The following is a 26,792-nucleotide window of genomic DNA, read 5'->3' as shown; positions in this document are numbered from 1 at the left end:
TGACAGAGAACTCTGGTTCCCTTCCTTCCGGCATTAGATTGTATTTCTAATTATTCATGTTTCAGAGGCTATTCCCTTACGCAAGTCTATCAAACAACTTCAATTAACTGTGACTTCTGATATTTTTTTGTCTGTGCAAATACATCAATTTTACGCATGTGCAAAACAGTTTATTTGTATTTTCACAGAAAATGTGATGGAAAAATCGCAAGCGTAAACTAATATAAGTTCTTGAGAATCTTCAAGACAGTCAATGCATACACACACACAGGAGTAAAAAAAAAAATCTAATCCAAAAGTGTCAAATCCTAAACTACAAATCAAATGTCATCTTGCTCTGTGCGTTCTCGCGATGATATCCACCTGCTTACAATGACTTCCTAACGATGAGAAAGAAGAGGGGAGAGGGTCTGTTAGCAGGTCCTATGACAAAGTCCTGTGTTATCAGGGTCTATTGTCACTGCTCAGGAAGCATGCATCTCTATCCCACCTGAACTCTGACTCTGCGCACGCACTCAGGAGAACGCAGGTCCTCCTTTGTCATGTCCTCTGGATAGATGACGTAACAAAACATCAGCTCCTGAATGACACACACAAAACGGTTGACGTTCCTTCCATTCAGTTGGGGTCAGTCCAAACATGGCCATGTTTATATTTGTAGGGGCCATATGTTTAATGACCAACCATCCTAAATAAATCAAATACATCTCTGTTGTCGAGGTCAGGCTCAGTGATGTGCTATCGCCGTAGATACAGAAGCGGTTACCTTGGAGACATTGCCGGTGATTCTGCTGAGGGCTGCCAGTGACCTCCAGTTGAAGGGTCGCAGTGGTGCACCTTGGTATGACTCAGCTACCCTCTCCACCACCACTGAGTAACTACCAATACAAAAAGAATTAGGAGGAAAAAGCACAATGGCTTTTCAATTTGAATACATACTCATACTAACCTTGCATGGTAGAAAGGAGGTCCTTTTCTGTAGAGCACTGTATGTCGGAAGGAGCAGAAGCACAGTGTGACATACTAAACAGTCTGAGCTCTTTCTGGCTGGGAGTAACATTTGCTTCCTTGGACATTCATATGGTGTACAAGTGCGCTTGCCAAGGAGGGTAAGGAAAGCAAAGCTTAGTGGGCCTGAATAATTCAATGAAAAAGGTAAGGTGTTACTGAAACCTTCTGGAAAATCTGCGATTGATTCCGTTTGTGGCAGACAGGGATCATACGAGTCTCGTCTCCAGTGAGTCTGCTGTTGGCTGAGTCACAGCCAGCATTCTCCCATCTGATTAAACCTCCTTGAACTGAGGGGTTTGAGTTACACCGAGATTACGTTTGGTGCCATGCCTAAAAATTCACTGTTCAAAGCCTTTTTACCTTGACCTAGAAAACTAGTAATGGACGTAAAAGCCATTTGGAAATAGAGTGCCCGCTCAACGTGGCGTAACATCCAAGAGTCAGACTAACAATTATTTGGTAAATTGCTCACACCTGATCGTGAGGTTTTCAGTGCTCTCTGGAAACAAAACCCTGACTGCCATCAACCTGCAGCCACCTCTGCCTTTCACATCATTAATATTACAGACAAACGTGCGCTTGCGGTTGCTTCCAACACATGGTATACATGGTTGTTGGTATGCTGTCAGAGGGAGATTATGCAGTATCCACGACTGATCCACTACTACATCAGGTATGTTTTACTTGAATAGTTCAGGTTTTAAAGGTATCGTTGATACTTACTGAAGTCTGACCCGTATTTTACTCCAGGCTTGGGGACCCAGCCTTTACTACGGAAATAGTGGTAGGCCATGTACGTCGTCTCAAAGTGGGGCTGAATAGAACTGAACATTTCCCAAAGCTGACAAATCGACAATGGCTCCTTAAAAAAGAAAGACAGGGAAAGACACACGTTGCTGTTCCTAACATTCGACATGGGTGGTTAAATAATAGCAATAGATGTTCAAGAGGCAGCTTGCTTATAAAGCTTACAGACCGAAGTTCGTACCTCATCGTAGTGAACTGAAAGGCACCCCAACGCATAGACCAAGAAAAATGCCTGATGGACAAAATGGACAAATATTTATGTTCTAAAAGGATTGTTTAGAAAAACACAACTGGACTGCTCCATTTCTGCAAAAGGCTTTACACTTCTTCTAATTTAGGAGGCCCCAACAGAACTCCTGTCAAGGCTTGCTTACGGGACTACGGGGGCGAGTTGAAACAGCAGAGCTCTCCGAGACTAATTCAACATGAATTTACCTCAGGAACACATTTTGCGTGGGAGGCAGAGAGCCACAAAAGAAACGCCTTGACATTAAAACAATAACACCCATCTATCCATTTGGAGTTGTCAAGTCTGATCCCTTGATTATCCCCCAATGAGTTGAGCAAGAACTGATGGTTGATGACATTCCCGCCATCGGAGCCAATTTCTAAGTCTGTGCACCGCTCCTGGAGGGAGGGCTGTGTTAACATGAGCTTCTGGGCTCCCGAGGACAGAGAGGACACAGGAGGAATGCTCCGTGCCACGATCACAGCTCGCTCAGTTATTTTCATTGGCTTCTGACACAGCTCGTCAGAGCCAGCTGTGAAAATAAGCCAGTAATTGAGAACTCGACACTCCCTCAAATGACAGTAAAATAAAGTAATTAAAGAGCCATTTATTCTTATTGTCTGCTGTTCAGGAGTCATTGCATCGTATTCATTTGCTTACCTCTTCTAAGCTCAGCTGTAGGTATTCTATCAGTGTGAAAGGGTTAATTCTGCATTCGTGCCTTAATGGTCTGTCTCTCTAAATGAAGATAATAGAAAACACATTAGCTCACATTTAGCATGACAAAGGGTTAAGCAGTGACTGACAATATAATTAGATATGTCGACAACTCACTTTCTGCAGAAATCCACACCCACAGATATACAGAATCTAAAATGAAAATAGCCCAAACTTGAACTTGCCTCTCCCATTTCCTTCTTCCGTTCCTCCTCCTCCTCATCCTCCTCCTCCTCCACAAGCACATACTCATGGCCTGTATATTCTCTCTGCGAGTTTGCTCTGGTCTGGGCCTCTGCCCTCAGATGGCTTTGCTCCAGCCGACAGCCACAGTGAATGATCCAGTCATCATGCCTGGCACACTTGATCTTAGATAAGACCTGTTGGTCCACCTGCTGTGGCTCCTCTGGATAGAGTTCTGCTAGGGGGTCAAACCTGGAGTCTCCCTGCCTCCTTGGCCTCTTGGCCTGGGGGACATTACCATCTAGCTCAGCCTCCTGGGAGGTATCTACCAGGTCTATTCCTCCTGCCCTCTCCACTCCTTCACTGGTAGGGCTGTGTGGGCTCTCACCATCATTATGTCCATTCTCACCTCCAGTCATCTCACTGTCTACAATCTCTACTTGCCGGGAGAACTTTTGTAGTGTTTGACTGACAGTGTCCAGCTCCAATCCCTGGCCAAGAAGGCCATCCCGTACCCAGCTCAGACGCTGTTGATATCTAGGAAGCAGAATGTATGTCATGACAGTAGACTCATTGCTGCATAACATTATACTGTCAATATGTCGTTGCTGCATTGTTAATGTCAAATAGGTACTTACTTAGATAGAGAGATGACCGGTAGATGACGGTCACCAAGCTCTACAAAATAGAACAGATATTAGTATTGATCATTTCTAATACATTTACCAATGCCAAAAACATATTGAAGTTTGTGACACATGTACCACGTACTTTCCCACGTATTAGAGATGCAGTAATCTGGCCTGGCTCTGGACAGCACCCCTTTACCAAAGTAACCCTGGAGCACAGAGAAACTGTTATGGCATCACATGGAATAAAACAGTGCCGACACTGTTGCAAGTCTTTCTAAAGACGACCAGGTCAAAACACCTTTGTAGAAGAAGCGCTGAGATGCAGCATACCTTGCCATACAAAGCCTGGATGTGATCTGGATCCCTGACTATAACATTCTTATTCACTATCTCTGCCCTGTAGACTAGATCCACTGGTAGTTTTGCATCCTCTGCTGTCAATAGAACGGGGAACGGAGCTTCGTACGCTTCGTACACTCTGGCACGCCGTTTAGGTGCCTGAAACACTGCTTCCGACATTTCAGCGCGTACCCTTAAAACATTTGGAAATCCATACCGCGAGTGAATCTACTGAAAGTTAAACATGCTTGTCATAACTACTGAATCGCACGTTAAGTGATGGGGGTGACAATTTAATACTTCCGAATGGAAACCAACATTTAACTAGTGTTCCATTTCCGTCCGACTTTATTATCCACTCTTCAATTTTTAACTTTTCCATCCACTTGAAATGTAAAAGATATTTTCGACAATCTTGGTGCAAAATATACTATATTCTGTGCATTTAACTGTACTGTTAATGCAGCTTTCATTTCAATTAGTAAACAGAGACACTACTGCCTATTTTCTGCGTACCATCCAGTAGGGGGTGGTATGTGCTAGTGGTGCAATGTTAAAGCAGGTTTTTTTCAACCGCGTGACATCATGGGTAACACACTGAAACTTGGTATGGAAAGATTGCAACAAACTCAATATATCTAATATTATGCAACTTTAGCCAAACTCTGGAAACGACCTGGAAGTTACTTCAGGACACTATGCGTCTGTGAGTCATCCCAGACAAAGATTTTCTTTAGCAATAGGGTCTACTTACAAATAGTTTGCTCTCTTACTGGCATGGTATGCTATTTACATGAAAGACCATGGGTTAGTGGGATAAAAGTCTTTAAAGATGCTGTCATAAGTATTTTAATTGTTAATAAATATGTTCATAAAAATGTCATAAACATGTTAACATTGGTTGTAAGGAATTGGAAGTCCATAGACTATATAGAAATATATGTGAAATTGGGTAGCTGTAAATCAGAAAGGCCTGTGAAATTGAGGTCACAAGACAATTTTCTTTTTTAAAGGTACCATAGGTACGCTTTTTCAGTAAAAAAAAGAAAGACTTTGTCTCTCATAAACATGTTGTGTAAGCTAATGAGGCCCACAGAGAGTTGTTCAGAAACACAGACCGTTAAGTACCAGTGCAATGTCAATTTCTAATGTTTGTATCAGTGCTTCTAGTGTCCAGCCAATTATGTTCCCGCAATCCTGTTCCAGAAAATTTGCTTGGGTGAAGCGGGCCTTCTTCCTTGTCTTCATTTGTAAAACCCCTGTCAAGAGCTGAAGGAAATCACAGAAGTTTTGAAAATAATTGGGGGCCGTATTTCTCATTTTTACATGTATGTATTACTAAGTGTAGCTTCAAGGATCTGTGAAATAGATCTGTGAAGTAATTTCCCAGTGTAATGGATGACATGTGCGAAAAGTCACCTCTACAGCAAAAATGAGGGGAGAACAAGTCAAAAATCTGAGAAATTGCTGCTCACTGTTGATCAAATCAATACATACATTCAATGACGAGAAAAAAAGTGAATGAAATGATGTGTTCTTTTCAGTAGTGAACTCCAGATGACTCTTTTTGGTGCAGGTGCAGGTGAGCAAACCCAAAAGTCAGTTTTCGTAATAGAAAACATGGAAAGTTAGAAATGCTGTAACAAATGTTTCTGGTCACCAGAATGAGATTTTACATTCATTCTATGGGTTATAGGGGCTGAATTTTATAGGGGCTGAATTTTTGCCTGTTCTGCACCTCTCTTTCACCAACCGTCTCTGGAGGAGGGGATCCCTCACTGAATTGCTCCTCCCAAGGTTTCTTCCATTTTTTTCTCCTCTAATGAGTTTTCTGGGAGTTTTTCCTTGTCTTTCTTGAGGGTGTAGGTTGGTTGAGGGGCAGTTGTATGGGCGTATGTGAAGCCCTCTGTGACTTTTCTTGTAAAAAGGGCTATTCAAATAAATTGGATTTGATTTGAATTATTATGATGAATATTAGGGCTTAAAAGTTATAATGGTGATTTCAGCAGCTCAAATTTTTACAGTCATCATCATGATCTATGGAAATGCGGATTGCCAAATCATCATCTTGCTTCACAAGAAAAGAAGTTCAGAGAAAAGGAAAACTGTGCAGCAGATACTGAGAATTGTAGGCGTGTTTGAAGAATGCTTGTCAAAATAGTTGAATAGACGGGTTTGGCAAATGTGTGGCTAAATTACGTATAGCCTACTGCCATGTGGATTACGGTTAACTAGACCTTTGAATTTAATAAATTATTAAATCTTTGTCTGTCTTTACAAGAGAATGAACCTTAGACTTCCTCATATCAAAGTATTTTAGGTTTGAAGAATTTTAATAGTGAGTCTCATTGTGTGTCAGAAAAACAAGGAGTATAGGGCCTACTGTACACTGATTTATCACCAAATATTTTCCAAAAGACAACTTGTGTAAAGCAAAGAAGCAAATAAGTAGAATGTATGTTTATAATTCTACTAAGTGATTTGTTTGTCAGAAGTTAGATATACATAAAGATAAACTTTTGCACATTTGTTATTGCTCAAATTGAATGTCTTATAACGACTAATTATTGGCTTGTTTCAACTCCACATTAGTAATCTAAATTAAATGTAAACTCAAGTGACATCATACTGCTACTCTTTCTCACCACCAGCATCATTTGTAACCAGTTTGCAATGATGACAAATATAATGGAAATACAGTTGTTTTCTTTTCCCCAAAATAATTTATTATAAAAAAAGTATTAAAAACGTGTTGACCTCCAAGAACCTAAACTGGTGTGTCAAACTTTACTGTTCCCGGAATCATTTGAGGGGGGTTTTGAACTTTCTCTATCTTCATAAACTGAGTACTATTTAGGAATGGGTCTTATTCTGTTGTCAAATGCAGGTGTGTCTCATCAAGTTTCTAAAACAAAATCCTAACTGGAACTCCTACTTAATGTCTAAACAGCAGAGATGACAGATAGAAGCTGCAGTCTTTTGTGGAGACAAACATGAACTATGCCATTACAGTAAAACAAAAACATGATATCCCTGTGTTAACCAAAAGCTATCTTTGGACACTGTTCTTTTAAGAGCTTTTGAGAGCAGGAAAATATACTTTTGAACAGTATTTGGCAGAGCCACTGAAGAATGTTGGCAGGATCTGGTCAGCTGAGACCGGTTGCTAACAAAGTAAGGATATGCTGACACAACATAAAAACTTTGTTTAATTATCATCACTGAAAGGACCACCGGGCCCACTTCCAGAATACCCACCTGCCAACTCCAACTTTTATTTTTAGGGTCAAATCACTTCTCTCTCCTACTGCAGCATAGGAAATAGGCTGGACTTGTGTGGCTCAACAGGATCTACAAGCTTTTTAAATCCCTTCAACCTACGCTGGATTAAGGCACTCCTACAGAAGCAGCAGTATAGTGTAGCCTGCTGTACTCTCATGCATCACGGGACGTTTCATGGACTGAAACTTGTTGATTTAGGTCATATTAAATGTAACCATTCTGTGATTTTATCTTTTAAGGAAAGCTTTACAAATTGCGCGCAGGGAACTCATATATCATCTTTCTGTTTACTTTCAAGGACGGTAACCTACAGAGGCTTTATATTATGTCCCTGAAATCATGTATCGCTGCCAAGTTTGCGTTTAACTATTGAATGTCCATGACTGCTGCATGTGATAGTATACACTCTGCTCCTCACGGGCATATTTCACTTTCACTAATTTTAAAAACATGTTCACAATAGTAAAATGTTACTTTGAATGTGGTGCGCTATTCTTATTGTGTGTTGTATTTTCATTCTACATCCAGAAGGACCCCCAAGTCCAGCTGGTAATCATATTTCAACCATCTGATTTTGTCTTCAGCAGAGTTCACATTTTGCAATCACAAAAGGGTGTGTTTGGAAAGACGCAATGAAAGGGTGATGTAATATCTGTAAAATAGCTCTAGGGGTTTGTGTTGCACGCACACCTCAAAGGTCTACAACATACAGTAGTAGGAAGCTATTAGTCAGACACTTGTAAGGACAATGAAATCACTCTCCTTTGGTCCAAGTGTATGGCTTTAAGATAAAATCATATGTAGCGACATTGAAAAATGAAAGAATAAAACATCAACAAAATATTTATTTACACATGTTGATATATATTCCCCGCATTGACATCAATACGTCATCATGTAATGTAAAAGTGACATTTCAATCATATAGCCATACAGTTTCACCAATAAAAAAGTAGCAAATAGAAAGTCATTTATCTCCCTATCATTCAACATAAAAAAGAGAATGGTCATTTAAAATGAACCAATATAATCTTTGAAAAGAGATTAGGAAGGCAAATTATTTGTACACAAGAAAAATAAAATGTTCTCTGGGTGTGGCATTCATATCACAAGGTTTTTATGCAACAGTCCAAAAAGCTTGCAAATTACCCAAAAATATCGTATATTGTATGTATAAACAATGAGCCCAGAGTGTTGTTTGAGTTCCACACGTTCACATTAGAGGGTGACTTATAAGTCAAACAAGATCAAGATCACACAAAGAATGGTAATCTTGGATTAAGTGGTTTACAAAAGGTCATATATTGATGCCTTGGCATGGGATCCGTTTGTGTTACGAACACAAGCTGTACTCATCATGTACATGCAGTTGGAAAGCATGCAGAGACACTGCTTATTAAAGAGATTGTGTGCGGCTAACTATTCACAGTGATGATTCAAAGGCTGAGAACCTCCATCTCTATCCCTCTGACCTCTATCCCTTTCTCTGTTTGAAGACAGGCTGTAAACCCCCCAATTTATGGTTTCGTCTGCTAGTTGGTGTGTTGGTGGCTTTCTACTACAGTGAAATGTCTAGGCTCAGCAGTGGCACAATGACTAATACGTTCCCATATTACGACCAGAGTCTGTCTCTCTCTCTCTCTCTCTCTCTCTCTCTCTCTCTCTGTGTCTCTCTCTCTCTGTGTCTCTCTCTCTGTGTCTCTCTCTCTGTGTGTCTCTCTCTAGTACAGGTCTTTCATGATCTCCTGCAGGAGCGGATGCAGGCACATGTCCACCTCGGTCTTCTTCAGCAGCTGGATGAGGTGCACGTGGTCCGTGACGATCTGCCGCAGGTCGGTCATCTTCTGGAGGAGTTTGGCGAACAGCTGCATGGAGTCCGGGTGGCTCAGCTTCAGCTGGAGCTCCAGGGAGTGGAGGACAGTCTCTTGGAGCTGCTCGATGGGCTTGACGTTCAGCAGCCCCGGACGATCTGAGGAGCGCGGACACACACACACGGAGAGAGGACGGCGCCCGTCAGAACCGCTCGACGGGAATACTCGTTCAAGTTCACACGTTATGGCTTTGCGACGTCTGACGTAGGCTAAAACGCTGACTAAGACGGGGAAGCTACATGTGGGTGGCTAGAGGAGGAGGGCTACGATTGAGTTGAGCCTACTTATCTATTGACGTTTTGAGGCTGGGAGGAGGAATGCTTTCATGTACTTGGCGATGGAGAATGGAGACACGCAATACAAATAAAAATACAAGTTCTATATTTACACAACTCTGCGTTTATCTGTATTTCAAACTATCGTCTCTGTCATTTAGGTTAATGTTTCACAGGTCTTCTGCAGTGGTCTGATGTGGGTAATCGAGATACGAGCGGGTTCAAGGTTGGACTGTTATCAAAAAGCCATGACAATGTTAACTGGCCAATCTAAACCACCTCTGAATCTGCTGTGTTGTATTTCAAATGAATAAAGAGGACACTGGACACAATAACCAATTAGGTTCTGTTAAGCATTATTGTAAGTAGCAAACCAGTGTAACTTGGCATGGTTTCTACAGTTGAGTTTACAGACAACACACACAGCAGCTCTTTCATAACATTTGAAGTAATAGTCAAGGACAGAACAAGTTGACTTGTGTTTTAGTAGCCGCTGACATGATAACTCAGATATGTTATCAATGTAATTCCCCCCTGCCTGAGATTTAAAACATATCACCCAGCGCTTCATTTATTTCGCAACATACATGCTATACTTCCGATGAATCATTGCCGGGACCACAAAAACAGCCATGTTTCATGGTTTCACGGTGCAGAACGTTACTGCCTTATGACTCACCCCCACTGAGGATGATGACGGCAAGGAAGAGGGCCATGTCGCTGTCATCAAGCTCGAGCATGTTGAACTTGACGGAGAACTCAAACTTGGGCTCCATCATCTCGCAGAAGGGCCTCCTCAGGCTCTTGAGGAACTCCCGGGTCATGAAGATCTGGCCGTAGGAGATGAGCGTCCCGTCCTTGTTCATCAGCGGCGCCATCATGATGATCAGCACCTCAATCACGCCGTACTTCAGCAGGGTCACCTGATCGTTCAGGTCCAACCCCACGAAGCCCGGGATGCTCTTGGCGAATTCCGTGATCTCCCGCACGGCCTCTGCGGAGCGCGACTGGCAGCTGTAGAAGAAGCGCAGCTCGACGGCGTTCGCGGGGTCCTGGACCACGTCCGCTGCCCCCACGCCCCCCCGGACCCCCAGCCCAAGACTGGAGGGAGGCTGCTGGTCTGGAACTGGGATCTGGCGGCAGTTAATGAACTGCTCTCCCTCCATCAGGGACTTGATGTCATGAATGACAAAGGGCTGAGGAGAGACAAACGCACCGTCATTCTACTGGACAGGAACTAGGGTTTCTCACGTTTTCGGAGGTTATATCACTCCTTTGGGGAGTCGGGGAGTAATAACTCATGTTAATAGTAAAGCCTTCAACTGAAAATGAGCAGTGATGCCTGTGTCTTTCTTAGCGTAATCAAACTTATGATTGCAGACAAGCATCTACACAGTATCATTAATGTCTTGGAAGCGGAATCATTTGTCTTGGACACGAGGAAAGGACATTTCACTGAGGCAAAATTTCAACCAGGCCAAGCAAACTGTTTGGAAATACATTGGCAAGCACATAGTGCACTGGCGTGAATCCACAAACGACAGTATCCGTATTGTCCTCGACATGGTTTAAAGAATTACAGTTTGCTTCTTGGGCTTTGATAAATATTCCTGCTGCAGACAGCTGTTCTGTATCATTTGGCCGGTATCACCAGGGGGAACAGCCATAACAAGCTGAAAGAGGGGATGTCAACTAGCCTTGGACCTATCGGTTACCACAGAAGCGTATGACAGTCTAGCATGCCTGAACGGCTTTGTAAAGACTGCTGCATCTCCTCCGAAGCTACTACACTTCAGGCGAGAAGGCTGCAGGATAAAACAAATCCAAACAGAAGCAACTGAAACTGTGACAATGTCCATAGATGCAAAGACTGTAAGGATATTTAGGACATATAGCATTGTAGAGACACTGTCCTACACTTTACAGCTAAACCATTTCGTCAAAATAAATAGTAATATAGAGTAATAGTCAGGGTTAATATGAGAGCAGGCTATGAGTGTCTTGGTTTTTCAGATTAGATATTTAGAAGTTTAGTCACACATTGACGTTAGGCTTCCTACTGACTGTGAATTAACAGCGTTTGCTCAAACAACCCCCTTTCTGCTGTGCCTCTTGTCAATTCAGTTCACTTAGTTTCAGTTTGCCCATGAAATAAGTTGACTGACAGGCTCAACTGTGTGCAATGTACCAAAGAAAGCAGATAACATTATACGGCACAATAGTCCCTCATTAGTATAGTACTGTACCTGCAATGGAAACTTGAAACCTCCTACACTTGAACAACACGTGCATGTGTGAAACCTGAATTTCCACTCCCCATGTCAAAGCCCATTAAATACAAAAAAAGAGTCTTCTTTTGAACTTCCCTCAACATGCCATTTTATTTGGCTGTACTCGTGCCTAAAAACAAAAGAGTCCTACAGCAAGTGTCTATCTACTGGATTCGACCAGAATATCAGTAAACAGGTTGACTTGTGTCCGTGGGCCAGCTCCACATACGCACCGCGTTGTCCCCAGTCTTCCCTGAGAGGATGGCCCTGGCCTTGGCTTTGGTCAATGGGAAGTACTTGAGATAGGACTCGTAGAGATGTTTGGCCAGGGCCCTTAGGTCTGCAGCCTCAGGGTGCATATGCTCCATGTCAGTGGAGAACTCAGCCAGCAGCTTCTCCTTTTCCGCTTGGGGCATCCTGCCAAAACGAATGGCTGGGAATGGGAGATGAAACACAAGCGTGTGCACACGCACACACAAACACACACATTAAAGTCTATTCGCCTTCAAATCTCCCAGACTTCAACATTTTCATGGACACTTCCATTTGTGCTGGCTGTGATGTGTGATGTTAAAAGCCTACCAAAAATTATTCTCATAAGACCACAGTAATGAAGTGATTAACATTGTTTTTATAACCCTTTTATGTTGGATAGTTTTATGAGAAAAAGCAATGTGCAGATTAAAAAGATAGGCATTCTGAGATCAAACAATATTGAGATATATTCAAGGACTCAAAGACTTGAAATACAGATGAGGATATTTACAATAACAGGATCGTTTTCAAACATTTGTATAACTATTTATCACATGTCTTATGTTTGAACAGTATGTCAATAAAAGTTAATGGCCAATGACCCCCAGTTTAACAAAGTTCATCAGATGACGGCCATCAGTGCTGAACTGTCAAAAAATAAGCTTCTCTAGAGATAGAGAAAAGACTGTCTGGTATTCAGATTGTATCATTGAGGGTGGCAAGGTTTAAACAAACTGACAAAAAGAAAGCTTTGCATAATTGGAACCTCAGCTCAAAATGCAGACACAAAACATGTCTGAAAGATGAACTTCTGAAATCCTCAAAAGTCTTAATTCCCCATCCCTTTTGCGTCACATATTTTAGTGAGCTAATCCGTCTCATTCTTCTTTTTCCGGAAGTCAACAGATTTTCAACGTGCCTGTTGTGTATGTGGTTGTATAATGGTTGTATTGCGTGATAACTCCTTGTGGCCCTTTCACCATCACACCTTTTGTAAACGTATACATAGCTGCTGCCTCCTACGTCTAGGAAACGAGCCAAGAGCAGTGACAAGGCATTATGGGAGACAGCCAGGGCTGCTTCCATGAATCATTGATAAAAAAAAAAAAACATCTAAAACTTACCGACCTAAATTTCACTAACCACTAGCAAAGAGAGAGAGAGAAAGAGATAGAGAGGCGGGGAGTGACAAGAATGCAATCTATTGAAATCCTGGTGGTTGTATAAGGACAAACTTGAATGACCTGCCACTGTGAAAACGCTAGAGTCATATACCAGAAGTGTCTTATCGGCTCTTGGTTACTCAGACTCTAAACACCCACAGCAGCTCTTTCAAAATGGTTTCAAGTATAGAAGCTGGCAGGCAGGGGGGGGGGGGGGGGGGGGCATTTTTACATTTCTTTTTTTCTTTCTTTTACAGAAACATGTGAAAACTCTGAAAGGAAACCAAGACAGGGTATAGACGGCTGGGGTTCTAAGACAACAGCGGAAACAGAAGAGGAAATATGCCACTGCATATACAGTATAGGACTGGTAGATGTTAAGATAAAGATCTTAATCATCAGTGGTGAAGCCAGTATAATGGGGTCTCACAAACACAACTATTCTACAATCATTCGTCAAGGGTCAAGAGATAATACGCCTGGTCAAGAACATTAACCATGTTCAGGAACGAGGGAACATGCTCTTAGATGTGCTGGAATAGGGTACACAACACTTAGCATTTTCTGACTTTGTGATCATTTGTTTGTGAACTGCATCCTTTGATTCTAAAGAAAGAGTTAGAGGGCCCCACAGTCCACTGTGGTTGTAAGAAAGAAGACTCATTCATTGCCAATCAGGGTCAGCGTCTATTATCCAGAGGTCATTTCTTACCGTTGTGTGACATGCCCACCATGAGGCATTTCTGAAAACGGCAGTATTGGCATTTGTTGCGGCTCTTTTTGTGGATGCGACAGTGAAGATCACAGTGGTCGTAAACAAGCTTCAACCTTATGGTCCTACGGAAAAAACCCTGAAAAGACAAACACAAAATCTCATGAAGAAAAGCCGGGCATGAAGAAAAGCCGGGCATGAAGAAAAGCCGGCACTACTAAATGTGTATACCAGTCAGTCGATTTGTGGTATCGGTTCTGCTGTCCTTAAGAGCAATAAGGTCATGTTTAGTCATGCTTTCTTAAGTCAACATAAAAAGCAATTTTTCATCCGCTGATTATGCGTGGAGTCATAAAGGGCTTGGTGATATCTCAGATAAACCGCCTACTCTGCCACGTTGTCACGCGATCATTGACAACCAAAGTAATGTAATACCAGAGACCTTATATAAAGACACACTACACACTGATGGGTCAGGTGCTAGTGAGATCACAAATTGATAGATCGATAAAGTCTAATGAAAATAAATTGGGCCCAAACATGGTATACTCTAAGGACATTGCAATTCTCTGTGAGAATTTGTTTTGTCTGAATATTTACAGCTGTGAGTCTCCACCGAGGTAAAGATTTGTTTTGTTTTTTAAACAATAAATGTATTAACCTGTTTGGCTGATGCCTACTTTTGGCATTCTTCTCCATAGTAATTGGAGCAGACAACAGAACAATGATTTTGTTCGATAATCAAATAACAGCATTCACACGGTCACTTATGATGTGTCACACAGTCCCTCTACACTACCGGGCTAGACACACATTTTAAAATAGTCTACTTCAGTCATAATTAATAAAGAAAACATATTAGCAATAGGTATTAATACAGGTAATATTGTGGGTGATAATATAAACTGGTACACATGAGAAGACAGACCTTCTGTCCTGGGCTGCAAATAGCGGTACTTTAAAATGATGTATCTGCCAGTAACGTGAAAAAGATTATACTATAGTGGTGGCACAGAGATGACACATCTGAAGGACAAGAAAACCCACATCTTTATCAGGTAATCTCACCTCACTGTTTAAAAGAACAATGAGTGGAAATACGTATACCAAACACCCACAACCACACATATCATTATCTAAATATACAACAGCTTGGTTGCCCGTCCTTAGGCTGCGCTACCCGATGAGTGGAAACCTGCTGTATGCTTGTGGTTGAAGTGACAGACAAGTTCAAAAGGAAAAGTTCAAGGCTAGCCAATCCTTTTAGCCTTGTAGGATGCCGAACCAGTGCTAATTGAGACTGCAACGCAGTGGAAGAAGATGGAGGACTCTGACCTTACAACCCTCGCAGGCGTGCACCCCATAGTGGAAACCAGAGGCTTTGTCCCCGCACACACGGCACTCGATGTTCAATATTGCAGGAGAAGGGTCATCGTGCAGTTTGGAATACAAGTGGCTGCTCTCTGTATACTGTGGGGGCGATTCTGGCTCCAGTTTGATTGAACCTAAACATGGGAAACAGGCGACAGAGGAGATGAGACCAGGCCAACAAGCCCGCGTTCAACATGCTCAGGAAAACGTTTGCATATCCTGCTACACTGGTACTGCCTGTCAACATAAATAACACATAGTCTGGGTGGCTCAATGGTATGATAAGGCAAATGAGCCTACAGCAGAGAGAGACATACTTTGTCCATCGTGACTCTTGTAGTTGTATGTGTAATCCATGTTGGCCAGGTGGTCAGACTGGGGCGGGCTGGGGATGTAGGTCATGCTGGTGGAAAGGCTGCTGGAGATACTGGTGGAGATGGAGCTGGAGATGCTGGTGTAGTCCAAGGTGGAGTAGGGCTTCATGTCCAGAGAGTGGGAGCTGTCGTCCAGCTCAGACAGGTCCACGGGGGTCAGGCTGAAGCCCATTGGCCAAGCCAGAAGCTGGGTATCCACCATGTCTGAAGGACAGCACAGAGACATAGAGTCAGGTCCAGGTGGGGGAAACTCCTGAGAACACACACACATGAGCATTCATGCATTTACGTCAAGAAAGATGGCTAGGAATGCATGCTTCCCCCGAGAACACAGACACACCTCAACCTCCCGCCCCCTCAAACACAAACACACAGGCAGGCACGCACGTTCTCTCTCTTGCCTAAACACGGCGCTGTGACGACCCAGAGTCGCCCAGCTCGGCTGGGAGAGGCTGAGCGCAGAGGCCGGTAATAAAAAATGAAATCAAAATGATTTCCGACACTTATGACAAGCTGATATTGACCAGTGAAAACACTGTGGTGACTTTAAGGGATCTCGGTCCAAAGCACTGCAGAGCCTGTGACTCTGTTGCAAGTTTCACCATGCTGTCATCTGACACTCCAGACAAGCAGATCTGATGAAACGGACCTAAATAACTGAACCAGATCTGCTGTAGACTGAAAGAACTTCTGACTACACAGCGGGCTGCAGCAGTGCTTAACGCTCAGCCATCTACGTGAATCCCTGTGTCTGATAATGAAGTGAACTTTCATTCGGTTGACCACTTTCAATAAACGTACATTCAGACATTGCTACAGGCCACATGCAGTCATGTGACGTGAGGACTGGGTCATCATGACCACCACTGTTCAATTAATTTCATTTGGTAGTGTGTAAAACAATTATAAATACTTTCTCGCTAAACCCGCTTATTTGAAACTGTGAATAGACTGCTTATCAGCATAAACTCTATGGTACTAATTTAAAAGTCTAAATCGAATGGAAGCTGATACATTCTACTGTATAGCCAAAAAGCCAAAAGTATGAATACAGGACCAGAGGTCATGAAACACCCTAATGAATTGAAATGGTTCCAAATGACTTCCCAAAATATAATCACGGAACAAAACATCCTTTCTCCTAAATTACTTATTGTTTACTGATAACTGTGTGGAATGTGGGCAACACAAATCAACAGGGATCAACTTAAACAAACGACTTCTGCCACATTGTTTCAGAGATGTGTCAGGAGGAGCCAAATCCTCTATATAGCAATGTCCTGGAAGTGGTGGGTAGATGACACCTATTAATAGTGTTGGAGGCCTATGTTCTGGCCTATACCCGCGTATTCAGAGTTGCGGTAAACAGGCCTTGTATCCGGATGGCCTTCTGCTCTGGTTGGCAAAGTCTTCAGATTGTGGAGTCAGACCTCTGGCAAGAGACGCCGACTCCCCAGAACATCCCAGGACTGAATCATCCCCTGGTGAATTGGTGTTTCACATCAGCAACCCCTCTTATCACAATGATTCCGCGACGTGGCTCAGCCACCCCACCGTTGCATCGCAAGGCGAACACGTGGGAGGAGAACCGAGTGAAGAAAAGATCCTGTCTGTGTGCGAGCGCAGGCTGTGTGTGCCGTCCTATCAGACGACACAAAAGGTGACAAACGAGCGGCAGCGTTAATGTACTGTGCATTCACACGAGACCAGCCTCGTGAGGCGCCTACACCTCCTGGCACCCAGACCCTGGTCCGTTTGTCAAGTCTGATCTTGCAGACCTCTGGCGGAGGCTGCTTCTGTCTGGCTCATCCCCTGAAAGTTCCTTTCTGTCTTCTCCAGTATCTCTTCTACTCTCTTCTATGACCTCTAAAAGATGGGAAGAAGATCTCGGCCTAAATAAGCTGGATATGACCCTTGATGTATTGGCTTTGTCGAGGGATACAAAGGGCCTCTTAATCATAGCACACAGAACTTGGTGGTGTGAATACATTATAGGAAGCTCAAGAATTGACAAAGAATGGATGCGTTATGTTATCAGATTTGACAGTGTTCGCACATTTTGTTTTGATTGTTTACTGAGATATCATAAAGAGTCTAGATGGAAGTGGGACTGACTTGAATCAGCATGTGACATCTGTCTGACAAACTTGGAAGACAGACCAACTTGTTTCAGACATCAGACCAACTTATTTCAGACATCAGACCAACTTGTTTCAGACATATTTCTGAGACAAACGCTATTTCTTTTGAGACACGTGCATATGCACAGAAAACTAAGCTAAGACAGTTTCTGCTGTAATTATACTTAAGTTGGGCAACTCACACACGCAAAGTCACCCTGTTCAGTCCAGTGACACTGTCTGATGTATATTCACCAACGTCTGATCTGACACTGGCACTGCAGAGTAGGTTTGACTCTGCAAGCCTGGCAACGGACAATTAGCAAATGCTCATGTTCCAATATTTTACAGTTGCACATATCCATCTCAAGTTATCTTTAGAAAAGGAAGACTTATTTTTCCTTTGCCTATAAAGATTCACAAGCGAGAAGAAAATGTGAAGACATCTACTCTTCAGGGACGTTCTTGCAAAAGGAATGCAATGTTTTACATTCATATTTCTTCACAACACCCAATCTCTGTCCAGGGATTGGGATATCACATCAAATAACACAGAACAATGAGAGCTTAAAGCTGAGATGTGCTTGTGAGTTAAACCTTGTGACACAATAATAATAATAAAAAAACATATCAAGTCCTACAATAAGCAGCATCCATCCACAAAAAAGAAATTTCTCATTTTGCGTCACGTATTTTGAAAACAAAAGGAGAAAGCTTCTGGAAATGCTAATGACTTTCTAATTAATTACAATTTAGAAATACGTGTTTGTGTAAGAAGAATGATGCTCCAGAGGAACCTGTCTGGTTGCATTCAGAGGATGTTTGATCGCCTCCACGATTCACGTCTCACGTGATGAAAAGTAGCAGGGACTTTTCAACAAGATCAAGTTTAGACCAAAATACAAAAAATAGACGTTGACACCTACGTATTAATTCAGAGAGCCCATTTACACACAGACAACACCTACGAGCCACACAGCAGAGAGTGTGTGTTGTCGGGGTTTTAGAGTTTCACATTCTATACACATGTAGATGGAAATGTCCTTGATATATATCTCTCCATCTCTAACAGGCCATGAAGTCTATGAAAGGGCATTATGTCAATCTTCATGTAAAATCCACTTCCTCTGAACGGTAGGTTCAGAGTGAAGCTTCTTGAGTCTGCAATTACAGGCAAACAGGGGTACACAAACCCACTCAAACCTCAAACCCAAAGTGGAAAACACACACACTGCACTCAGAGCAAAGTGACTTCCTGACCTCATCAGGCAAGACACCAGCATAATGAACATCACACAGTGCTTGTGGTCGCGACAACACCCCTTCAGACCTGGACAGAAAACAACATGACCACTTCTGCTAACTTGGTCAACTGGTGCAATGGAACCAACACAGTATTCCCAAAAGTGCAAACCTTGCACACAGCGTGTCAAGTATGTGAAACCAGCATACCCAAGGGGTGTGAAGGTTTCTCTTCCATTCACTGACCCATGTCTAGCCTGTCACCTCTCAGTCGAACCGAGAGTCTGGAAGTTCTCCCACGCACCTGGCTGGTTCTGAGTTTGCTCATGCCGGGGGAACGACAGTGTGCATGAACCTCCCAGATCAAAGCTTAACACCGAGGGAGGCAGGTGACCACATCTCACAGAGCTGGCACACACACGGGCACACACTGACTCAAATCCCGACGAGACAAAATCTGATTTGCATCACTGATTTGTTGTCTGCCGCATGCCCACCTACTTCAAGTGAAACCAGACAAGTTCCCTCTCACCTGGTGTAGGGGAAGATGGGGTCCTTGGCAGGAAAGACTTATGGGATAGCCTAGTTATGAACAAAGCATTTTGATTGTAAGGTTGTGTACTAAAGTCTCAGTCAACAGTTCCATACGCACACCTCGGCAGAAAAACATACACGATAACACAGCACTCACCCTGTCTCCTTCCAGAGCGCAGAAGGTCCTTTCTGATACAGTGTGTCAGAGAGCTACAACTAGATGCCAGAGCTGAACTTGTCATGTGTGTGTGTGGGTTAGGTGGGCCGCTCATGCTTTTCCTGAGGATGTGACAAGTTGAAAGGAACAAGAGAGAGTCATTCCTCTGCCGGGAGAATATCAAGCTCAGCAGAAATGCAGACAGCTCCACATCATGTGTCCCTGTCGCCTGCGTTTGCATGTGTGTGAGATGCTAGACTAGCCAGATGACTTCCTGTTGCTTCATTCTGACGCGAAGCCTCTTGCTGGTTCCACTTCTCTCAACACAGCAGACCGGACAAGGTCAATTCTAGAACTGTCTACAATATTATGTGTCTTAGGCTGAAACAGGTCTTTCTGACTGGTTGTATTTTTGAGAAGGTGTTTTTAATCACTGGTATACAAATGAAGTAATTATGTGTGTGTGTGTGTGTAATTATGTTGTTTTAAAACAACTGACTGTTGTCTTTGGTATAGTCAAAATGAAACAACAATGCAAGTCATTAAACAAAAGCTAACCGTAAAGTTGACATCAGTTCTTTTATAAGTACAATCCTGGTTGTCGATTTCCTCGAGTATTCAAATGAAGAAATATGTGCTTCTTTGTTGTTTGCTAAATCAATGGGTCCAACTCAGACAACATTTTGATCCCTGATAAGACCCTCTAATGTTCACATGTAGGCAGTGCTGTTACATTTTTGAATAAACAAAACCATCTGGCCTGGAGACAGCTGATTCCAGGCATGATAAAGGTCTGATCTACAGGACGTTGATTCTGTTTGATCCAGGATTGGACTCATGAATGACAGGCTAACTCCCCAACAAACAACACTCTGGGGGATCTTAAAAATCCCATTGGAACGGTTACAGCCACACGCTTGTGGCGGGTGGCTCATATCCGCAAGATCTGCATTGTGTAGCTCCCTGGGAATTTAGGTTTGCACAATATCTAAGGACATGAACTTTTCTCCACTTTCTTTAAATAGGAATGAGTTAATAGTTGATCACTCCCGTGGGCTTTGCCGCGCTTCCTCCGTGGATAAGGAAGGAGCATTAAACTGTGAAGGCCTTCACTTCTCTATTCTAATCTAACCACCCCTGGCTGGCTGTCCTCGGAAGGAGGAGGAGGAGGAGGGGGAGGGGGAGGAGGGGGAGGAGGGGGCTCTTCCCTCTGTTCCTCGAGGTGGACAGGAAGAGGCGGCAGTGTGCTGCTACATGGATAACAACATATGGACACACTGTTCAGAGGACTAACATTAGACTACCGTTCCCACTGAAAGAATCTTGACCTGGGCCCTTGTTTGATTTGTCTTTCCCCTACTGAGTTTTCACTCATACCCCCTTTGGGTAAGTCTATGTGAAAGTGCAAAGCCACTTATTGTGTTCCCTGAGGAACAGAACAAAATGGAAGCTGCTTTTCTGCATCCTGTTCTATATCAAATTTAATTGACTCCAACCGAGATAACCAGCTTTTAGATTTCGGATTCGGTCCAGAATTATTTCAATGAACTTGATTTGGGAGGGTGTGTATGGTACCATGCGTTTTGTTGCATTGACACAGGTCCGTTTTCATGTATTGTGAAAGATAACCGTGTGCGTTCATGTTAAAGCTCAACAAAACAAGGTTGGTATCTGCTGGCGCACTACATTTATTACAAAGGAACAAAGTCCATAACACATTCACACACGCGTGCGCGCTCACACACAAATGCGCGCACACACACACACAAACTCAATTATATAACCACAATGAACTGCTAAAGTCTTTCTTTTTATTTACTATTCATAGCTGTATTTGCACATTACATCACAATTGTAGCAGCGATTATGTAACCAAATCAGGTTTCCTAAAACAAACTTTTACACATTCCCCTCACGTAGGTTGACCTGTTTAGCGAAGGTCAAATACTGTGCAGGTTATCAGCTGATGAACCTACTGATGGTACACACGAGCAGACAAGGATTTCATATGATGCTCAATATATTCGGTGTAAATTACACAACACTATGCACAAAACACATTTTAAGATGTGTTGAATTATACTTACAGTAAGGATAATAAATGGTGGTTGTGGATGCACAATAAACAATAAATAAGGTTTCATTAATGTGTCATTCAGTGGAAAGTAACCTTTCCACTCTTCCCCTAAAATGATGTCCATTTCACAATTCTGTCACTAACCATGGCTAGCATTAAAATGTCATTTTTATCAGAAGTGACTCAGTCATTCCTTAAAATAGCTTGAACTTGATTCAACCTTGTGACAGCATAACACCCTGAGGTATGATGTCAATTGTGATGTATTGAATATTTATTTTTTACTTTTAATGGAACCTGTACTTTCAATTGGAAGTAGTCTTATTGAACTCAATAAGTGTTGGCTGACTGTATCCACACTATCTGTTGCGACTCAAACATAAAATATAATACTCTGCTATATCACAAACTTGGTGGCAAGTGTTCAAGAAAATAGACCAAACAACTTTTATCACTATCTTTTTATAAATAAATAAAGTTGAGGTTATCCTCTCACAACATTAAACTTCTAAGAGGACCGATCAGGCGAGCAGTCCTAAACTCATCCTGGTCCTTAACTGTACATTGTGCTATTGATCTATCCTTAGTTTAACAGCCTGCCAATAATTGAGGCACCAAAACACCACTCAGATAGTAGATTTATACAATACCAACATCCACAAATCTGGTGGATGTGATTCCAAAATAAGCAAATCTACCAACTGAATGGGCTACTGTGTAACTTGGGTGCTTCTAAATCAGTATTCTGTATATTGCACTCCTTCAAAAAAGGTGTGTATCACATACAGTACACATAACATAGTCATACTTAAGTTACATTTCTAAAAAGGTGTTGGTAAAAATGCGGGTAATACTGTGGAAATACTATGAGGCCCATCTACTTATTTAGCCACTTCAGAAGCCTAACTGCAATTTCTGCACGGTCACGTATTTGACATAATGGTTTTGTTTGAAGTTGATAGTAGATTCACTACACTTACCTGTTCCACGGTGACTACTGTAAATGCTACACATCAGATGCATGTCAGATTCTTTCAAATTCATGGTAAGCAGTGTTTGGGCTATTACAGTGACAGTTCGTTGAGACTTGAACATTCTGGAGTCTAATTCCATCATCCCCACTGTAGACTAATGACCTCAAACACCGCAAGAAAGAATTATGATAGAAGTTCTGACCTGAATTGGTGGTAAATTGAAGCTCGTGCCACTTCCTTGCTTTAGCTTTGCAAGTTTTCGTCTTCTCGGTTGCAACGTTATTAATAAACGGCTGCACGGCTGTCGTTGTCTGGTGGTGAGTCACGATAGGTGGGTGATGCACAGCACAAAAGTTGTAGTATTGCCTCTCTACGACAATGTTTCAAATGTAGTGAAAGCTGTTTAACTTTTCATGCTGTCACGCTGCTTGTCTTTCTCCTCCCTCTGGAACTCCTATCAGGATCACATGGACGACGCGGAAGCGCCAAAGAACTCTCAAAGCTGTGATTTATGGCTTTCGTCATAAATCTAATAGAAAGTGCAGTGCAATACCCTACTCGGAGTGCATCTATTAGACTATTAGATGGATCCATGTCGAAGTTCCAGTGAGTCAAGACGTGTGTGAACCACATAGCATCTGCTTGTAGGTCCCTTACAGGTAGTAAACTCTGAACTCGCAATAACCAGCACTGTATCATTTTACACAGAGCAACCAATGAACATTATATGAATTGACCCAATATCAAGTATGTTTTTTTAATATGTATAATTACTGTCTCAGGTGATATGGCAGATAAAGCCTATATGGGTTGCTGGGCTTTGATCTCAAATGTGATCTCAGACCAGGGGAATCCAGGGAGTTGGCAGACTTGACTTATTTCCACTGACATCCACTGGGCCACCCCACGCAGGTCCTTCATGTCACTCAGGATGCCCCCAGGAGTTCTGTAGTCCTCAGCAAAAACACAGTGTTTACAATATAGCATTCTCTGTGGTATCGTTTTTATGGAAGAGCTGTGATGGGATGGACACCAAAACAAACAGGGCTGGCTCATACTGCTACCGACTCCTAGTTGTGTGTGTATGTGTGTGTGGATGGGGTGGCGGGGGGTGGGGCTGTTGCTTTCCCACAGTCATAGCCCACAGTTCCTTCCCATATTTTTATATTTTGACAACTGTAAATACCTACATCCAGAACATAAGAACCAGAGTATGGAGCATCGGAATTGAGTAAATATGTCAAACCTGTCGGGGAAGGGCCCTGTTCACACATTAATGTTCACAACCACAGTATGGTTATAAATGTGTTATCAATATGACAATTACATTGGTCTCATCAATATGCCTGGAGTTTCCTGTGCTGTAGTGCCATCTTCTGGTGAAAGCCTTGATTTGGTCATTTGTTTGCAGTGTGTCATATTTGTTCAGTCAAGCCACAAAAGATCATTTGATCAGGAAATCCAGTCACCAAAAAACAACACATTAGAGAAGCTTTGGAATCTGGGCATTCTGTAGACGCTCCCACAGGCACCCTGCTTCATGGTAGACAGAATGACATCGAAACAGTAGCTACAGTGGTTATCATGGATGGTGGTGTCAGACAAAGAAACAAATAACAATGCAGACATATGAATCACTGATCAATTAGTGAGACAATGGGCCACATATTTATTGACATCTGTACAGAAAACATTAGTCACCGGATCATGCAAAGCAGTATACAAACTGAACTATATGGAGCCAAACAAATAAACCCAAATATACTGTCAATAACAAAATAAACTCCTGAGATGACAGATACATAAATACAATACACTATTTTAGAATTGACTGCAAACAACATGTGGCATTCGTGGGTAAGCTGACATGATGGAAACTGCTTGACACCCAGCTTCCTTTACATACACTGGAAGCATTCATCTCGAGAAACACGACAACTTAGTTGAAATTGACCAGTTACGGTTGACCAGTTAACAGTATCTTGAAAAGGGGAGAGGGATAGAAAGAGAGGTACTGCTTATGGGAGTGACTGTAGTCTACAGTCACACTGAGGTGTTATTGCACAAACTGTCTCAATGTCTTTATGAGAAGAAGGAACAAACCACACTACTGCAGATGTCTACACAGTACATGGGGGCTTAAACAAGGGTCACCAGACACAGCCTCTTATCTGGCCGTGAGAAAACAGACACTGTCACAATAAGGCTACAACATCTAGAGAGGCAATGGGGGTTGAACTCGACATTGATATCCCTCACGCTCCACAACCACGACTGTGATGGAGCCATGCATAGGAAGGTAGTATCATTCTCCTCTCACATGGACAGACTTCAAGGTTTTGGACGAGGGCTATGGTACCTTGCTGTAGACAGACGTACCTGGAGCCAGAACCATCACTGTACATTAACACTCAACTGGGCTTCACTGACACTGAGACAGAGAAGCTGTGGGGGAGGGAGGGATGTATACAGGAAGTTAACACACAGTTAATCTCAGACTGGGTCACACTCATGTCAATCATGTCATCATCGGCCCCAATCCCCAGGCATTTAACAGGGCTGCAGTTAGTCGGAGAAGAGGCTGACGAAGGACTTGCGCAGGTTCCGGATGGTCTCTGCCTTGGCCTCGTCCTCGTTACCCGAGCGGAAGAAAGAGGTGTCACTGATGGCATTGAAGGCATTGGTCAGGGACTGTGATTTGCTGAAGGAGGACAAGCAGGGAAAAAGTCAGACAACATACGTCAATGAAGAGATGCACAAGCAGTCATGATGGCTGAGGTTGAGCTTAACACTTGGTTGACTAAATGTAATTGACGGTCGTTCTTTGAATGTCAATGACACTGCAAATTCAAGACGTTTCTTTTTGTAGGAAATCTGTGATATGAAAGTATCAAGTCTATAGTCAGCTATAATGTGCTGTGGTTTAGGTTCTTACTTGAGCAGTGGATGAGTCTTCGGTTGGGCTGTAGGCTGCTCCTCAACAGGAGGCTCGGCTTCAGCCTGGGCTGAGGCCGGGCCGGCCACTGGCTCTGGAGCTGGGGCGGGGTCAGGGGCATTGGCTGGGGCTGGGGCTGGACAGGGGCAGGGGCTGGGGTTGGGGTTTGCTCTGGGGGACGGTGCCTTAGTCTGGGGCTGAGCTTTAGGTGGTGACTGCAGCTTAGCTTGGGATTGAGACTGGAGTTGGACCTTTGTTGTAGACTGCACCTGTGTTGGGACTAGGGGTGAATCGGAGCCCTCTGGCTGAGGTTTGGGCATGGCTCTGGGGGAGGTGGGGTCTGGGGCTTTGGCTGGATTTGTGGTTTGGAATTCCTGCGTACTGGAGGCACAGGTTTGGGAGGAAGCGGCTTGGGAGGCAGCGGCTTGGAGGCAGCTCAGTGGGCTTCCCAGGAGCAGGTGCTGGGGACACCTGAGGCTGGGGCTTTGGCTGCTCTGTGGTGGGTGCTGGAGCTGGGACAGGGACTGGGGCTGGACCAAGACTGGGGCTGGGACTGGGACCAAGACTGGGGCCAAGACTGGGGCTGGGGCTGCTGTCGGGGTTAAGATGGGGAATGGGTCTGCAGCTAGAGGAGATTGGACTGGAGCCGGTGCTGGTGCGTGGTCAGGGGTTGAGCGGCTGCAGGGGCAGGAGTTGGGGCTGGGGCTACAGCAGGAGTTGGGGCTGGTGCTAGTTTCGGTGGGGCAGGCCTCTGAACTGGAGCAGGCCTTTGAACTGGAGCAGGCTTTGGAACTGGGGTCGGCTTTAGTACTGGGGGTGGCTTTTGTACCGGGACTGTTTTTTGTACTGGAGAGGGTTTTGGCACATGGTTCTTTCTGGGCTGGCTCTGTTGAAGGCTCCCCACTCTTAGACATTGACTCCTGAGTTCTCACTGGGCCCCCTGCAGGAGAATACAACAAACAGACATTGTTCATCATCAACAAATATGGCTGAACCTTGCAACACATATTAATCAACATAAAGAACTAGCAAGGTTGTGAAAGCTTCATATCCAGCACCAATCATTTAAATGCACTGACTGGACAAACAAGGCATCTCAAAGCCTCATCTAGGGAACCAAGCAGCTCAGATGGGAGGCTAGATCAGACTAATAACTCATTCTAATGAGTTAATAACTCATTCTCACTGATGGTGTACAGGGGAGCAAGTCAACGTCGGAGGGCTGCAGTGATGCACCCTGGAGGATCCCGACCCAGGTTCCA

At 43.3% G+C, this 26,792-nt stretch overlaps 3 protein-coding genes across 4 annotated transcripts in view; all 3 read right to left on the bottom strand.

The window, feature by feature from the left end:
- Window positions 1–133: 133 nt before the first annotated feature.
- On the bottom strand, window positions 134–4,236 carry tsen2 (TSEN2 tRNA splicing endonuclease subunit). Of its 2 annotated transcripts, XM_062459653.1 has the most exons (11): window positions 3,910–4,234; window positions 3,719–3,785; window positions 3,586–3,625; window positions 2,946–3,484; window positions 2,708–2,781; window positions 2,000–2,050; window positions 1,735–1,873; window positions 950–986; window positions 767–878; window positions 491–580; window positions 134–380 (listed from the first exon to the last, which is right to left on the bottom strand). In XM_062459653.1, exons 1-11 carry the CDS (start codon window positions 4,096–4,098, stop codon window positions 321–323), a joined length of 1,398 nt encoding a protein of 465 aa, XP_062315637.1. In that variant the 5' UTR covers window positions 4,099–4,234; the 3' UTR covers window positions 134–320. The 2 variants fall into 2 exon arrangements, with proteins under 2 accessions (XP_062315637.1, XP_062315645.1); XM_062459661.1 differs by lacking the exon at window positions 2,000–2,050 and having other exon boundaries at window positions 3,910–4,236.
- A 4,556-nt stretch (window positions 4,237–8,792) lies between these two features.
- pparg (peroxisome proliferator-activated receptor gamma) lies at window positions 8,793–19,693 on the bottom strand. The gene is made up of 7 exons (XM_062459587.1): window positions 19,545–19,693; window positions 15,435–15,695; window positions 15,082–15,251; window positions 13,747–13,885; window positions 11,850–12,049; window positions 10,026–10,542; window positions 8,793–9,169 (listed from the first exon to the last, which is right to left on the bottom strand). Exons 1-7 carry the CDS (start codon window positions 19,657–19,659, stop codon window positions 8,922–8,924), a joined length of 1,650 nt encoding a protein of 549 aa, XP_062315571.1. The 5' UTR covers window positions 19,660–19,693; the 3' UTR covers window positions 8,793–8,921.
- Window positions 19,694–24,249: 4,556 nt separating this feature from the next.
- The window catches only part of syn2b (synapsin IIb), a 36,707-nt gene continuing 34,164 nt past the window's right edge, over window positions 24,250–26,792 (bottom strand). The window contains exons 12-13 of the mRNA XM_062459600.1: window positions 25,531–26,470; window positions 24,250–25,296 (exon numbers count right to left, since the gene is read on the bottom strand). Coding sequence (XP_062315584.1) covers window positions 25,161–25,296; window positions 25,531–26,470 — 1,076 coding nt within the window. The 3' untranslated portion in view covers window positions 24,250–25,160. The remainder of the gene's footprint in view (window positions 25,297–25,530; window positions 26,471–26,792) is intronic.

Source organism: Osmerus eperlanus, chromosome 1 (genome assembly GCF_963692335.1).
Source record: "Osmerus eperlanus chromosome 1, fOsmEpe2.1, whole genome shotgun sequence".
Lineage (NCBI taxonomy): Eukaryota > Metazoa > Chordata > Actinopteri > Osmeriformes > Osmeridae > Osmerus > Osmerus eperlanus.
The sequence above is the reverse complement of the archived record's forward strand: the minus strand, read 5'-3'. Positions and strand labels throughout refer to the sequence as shown.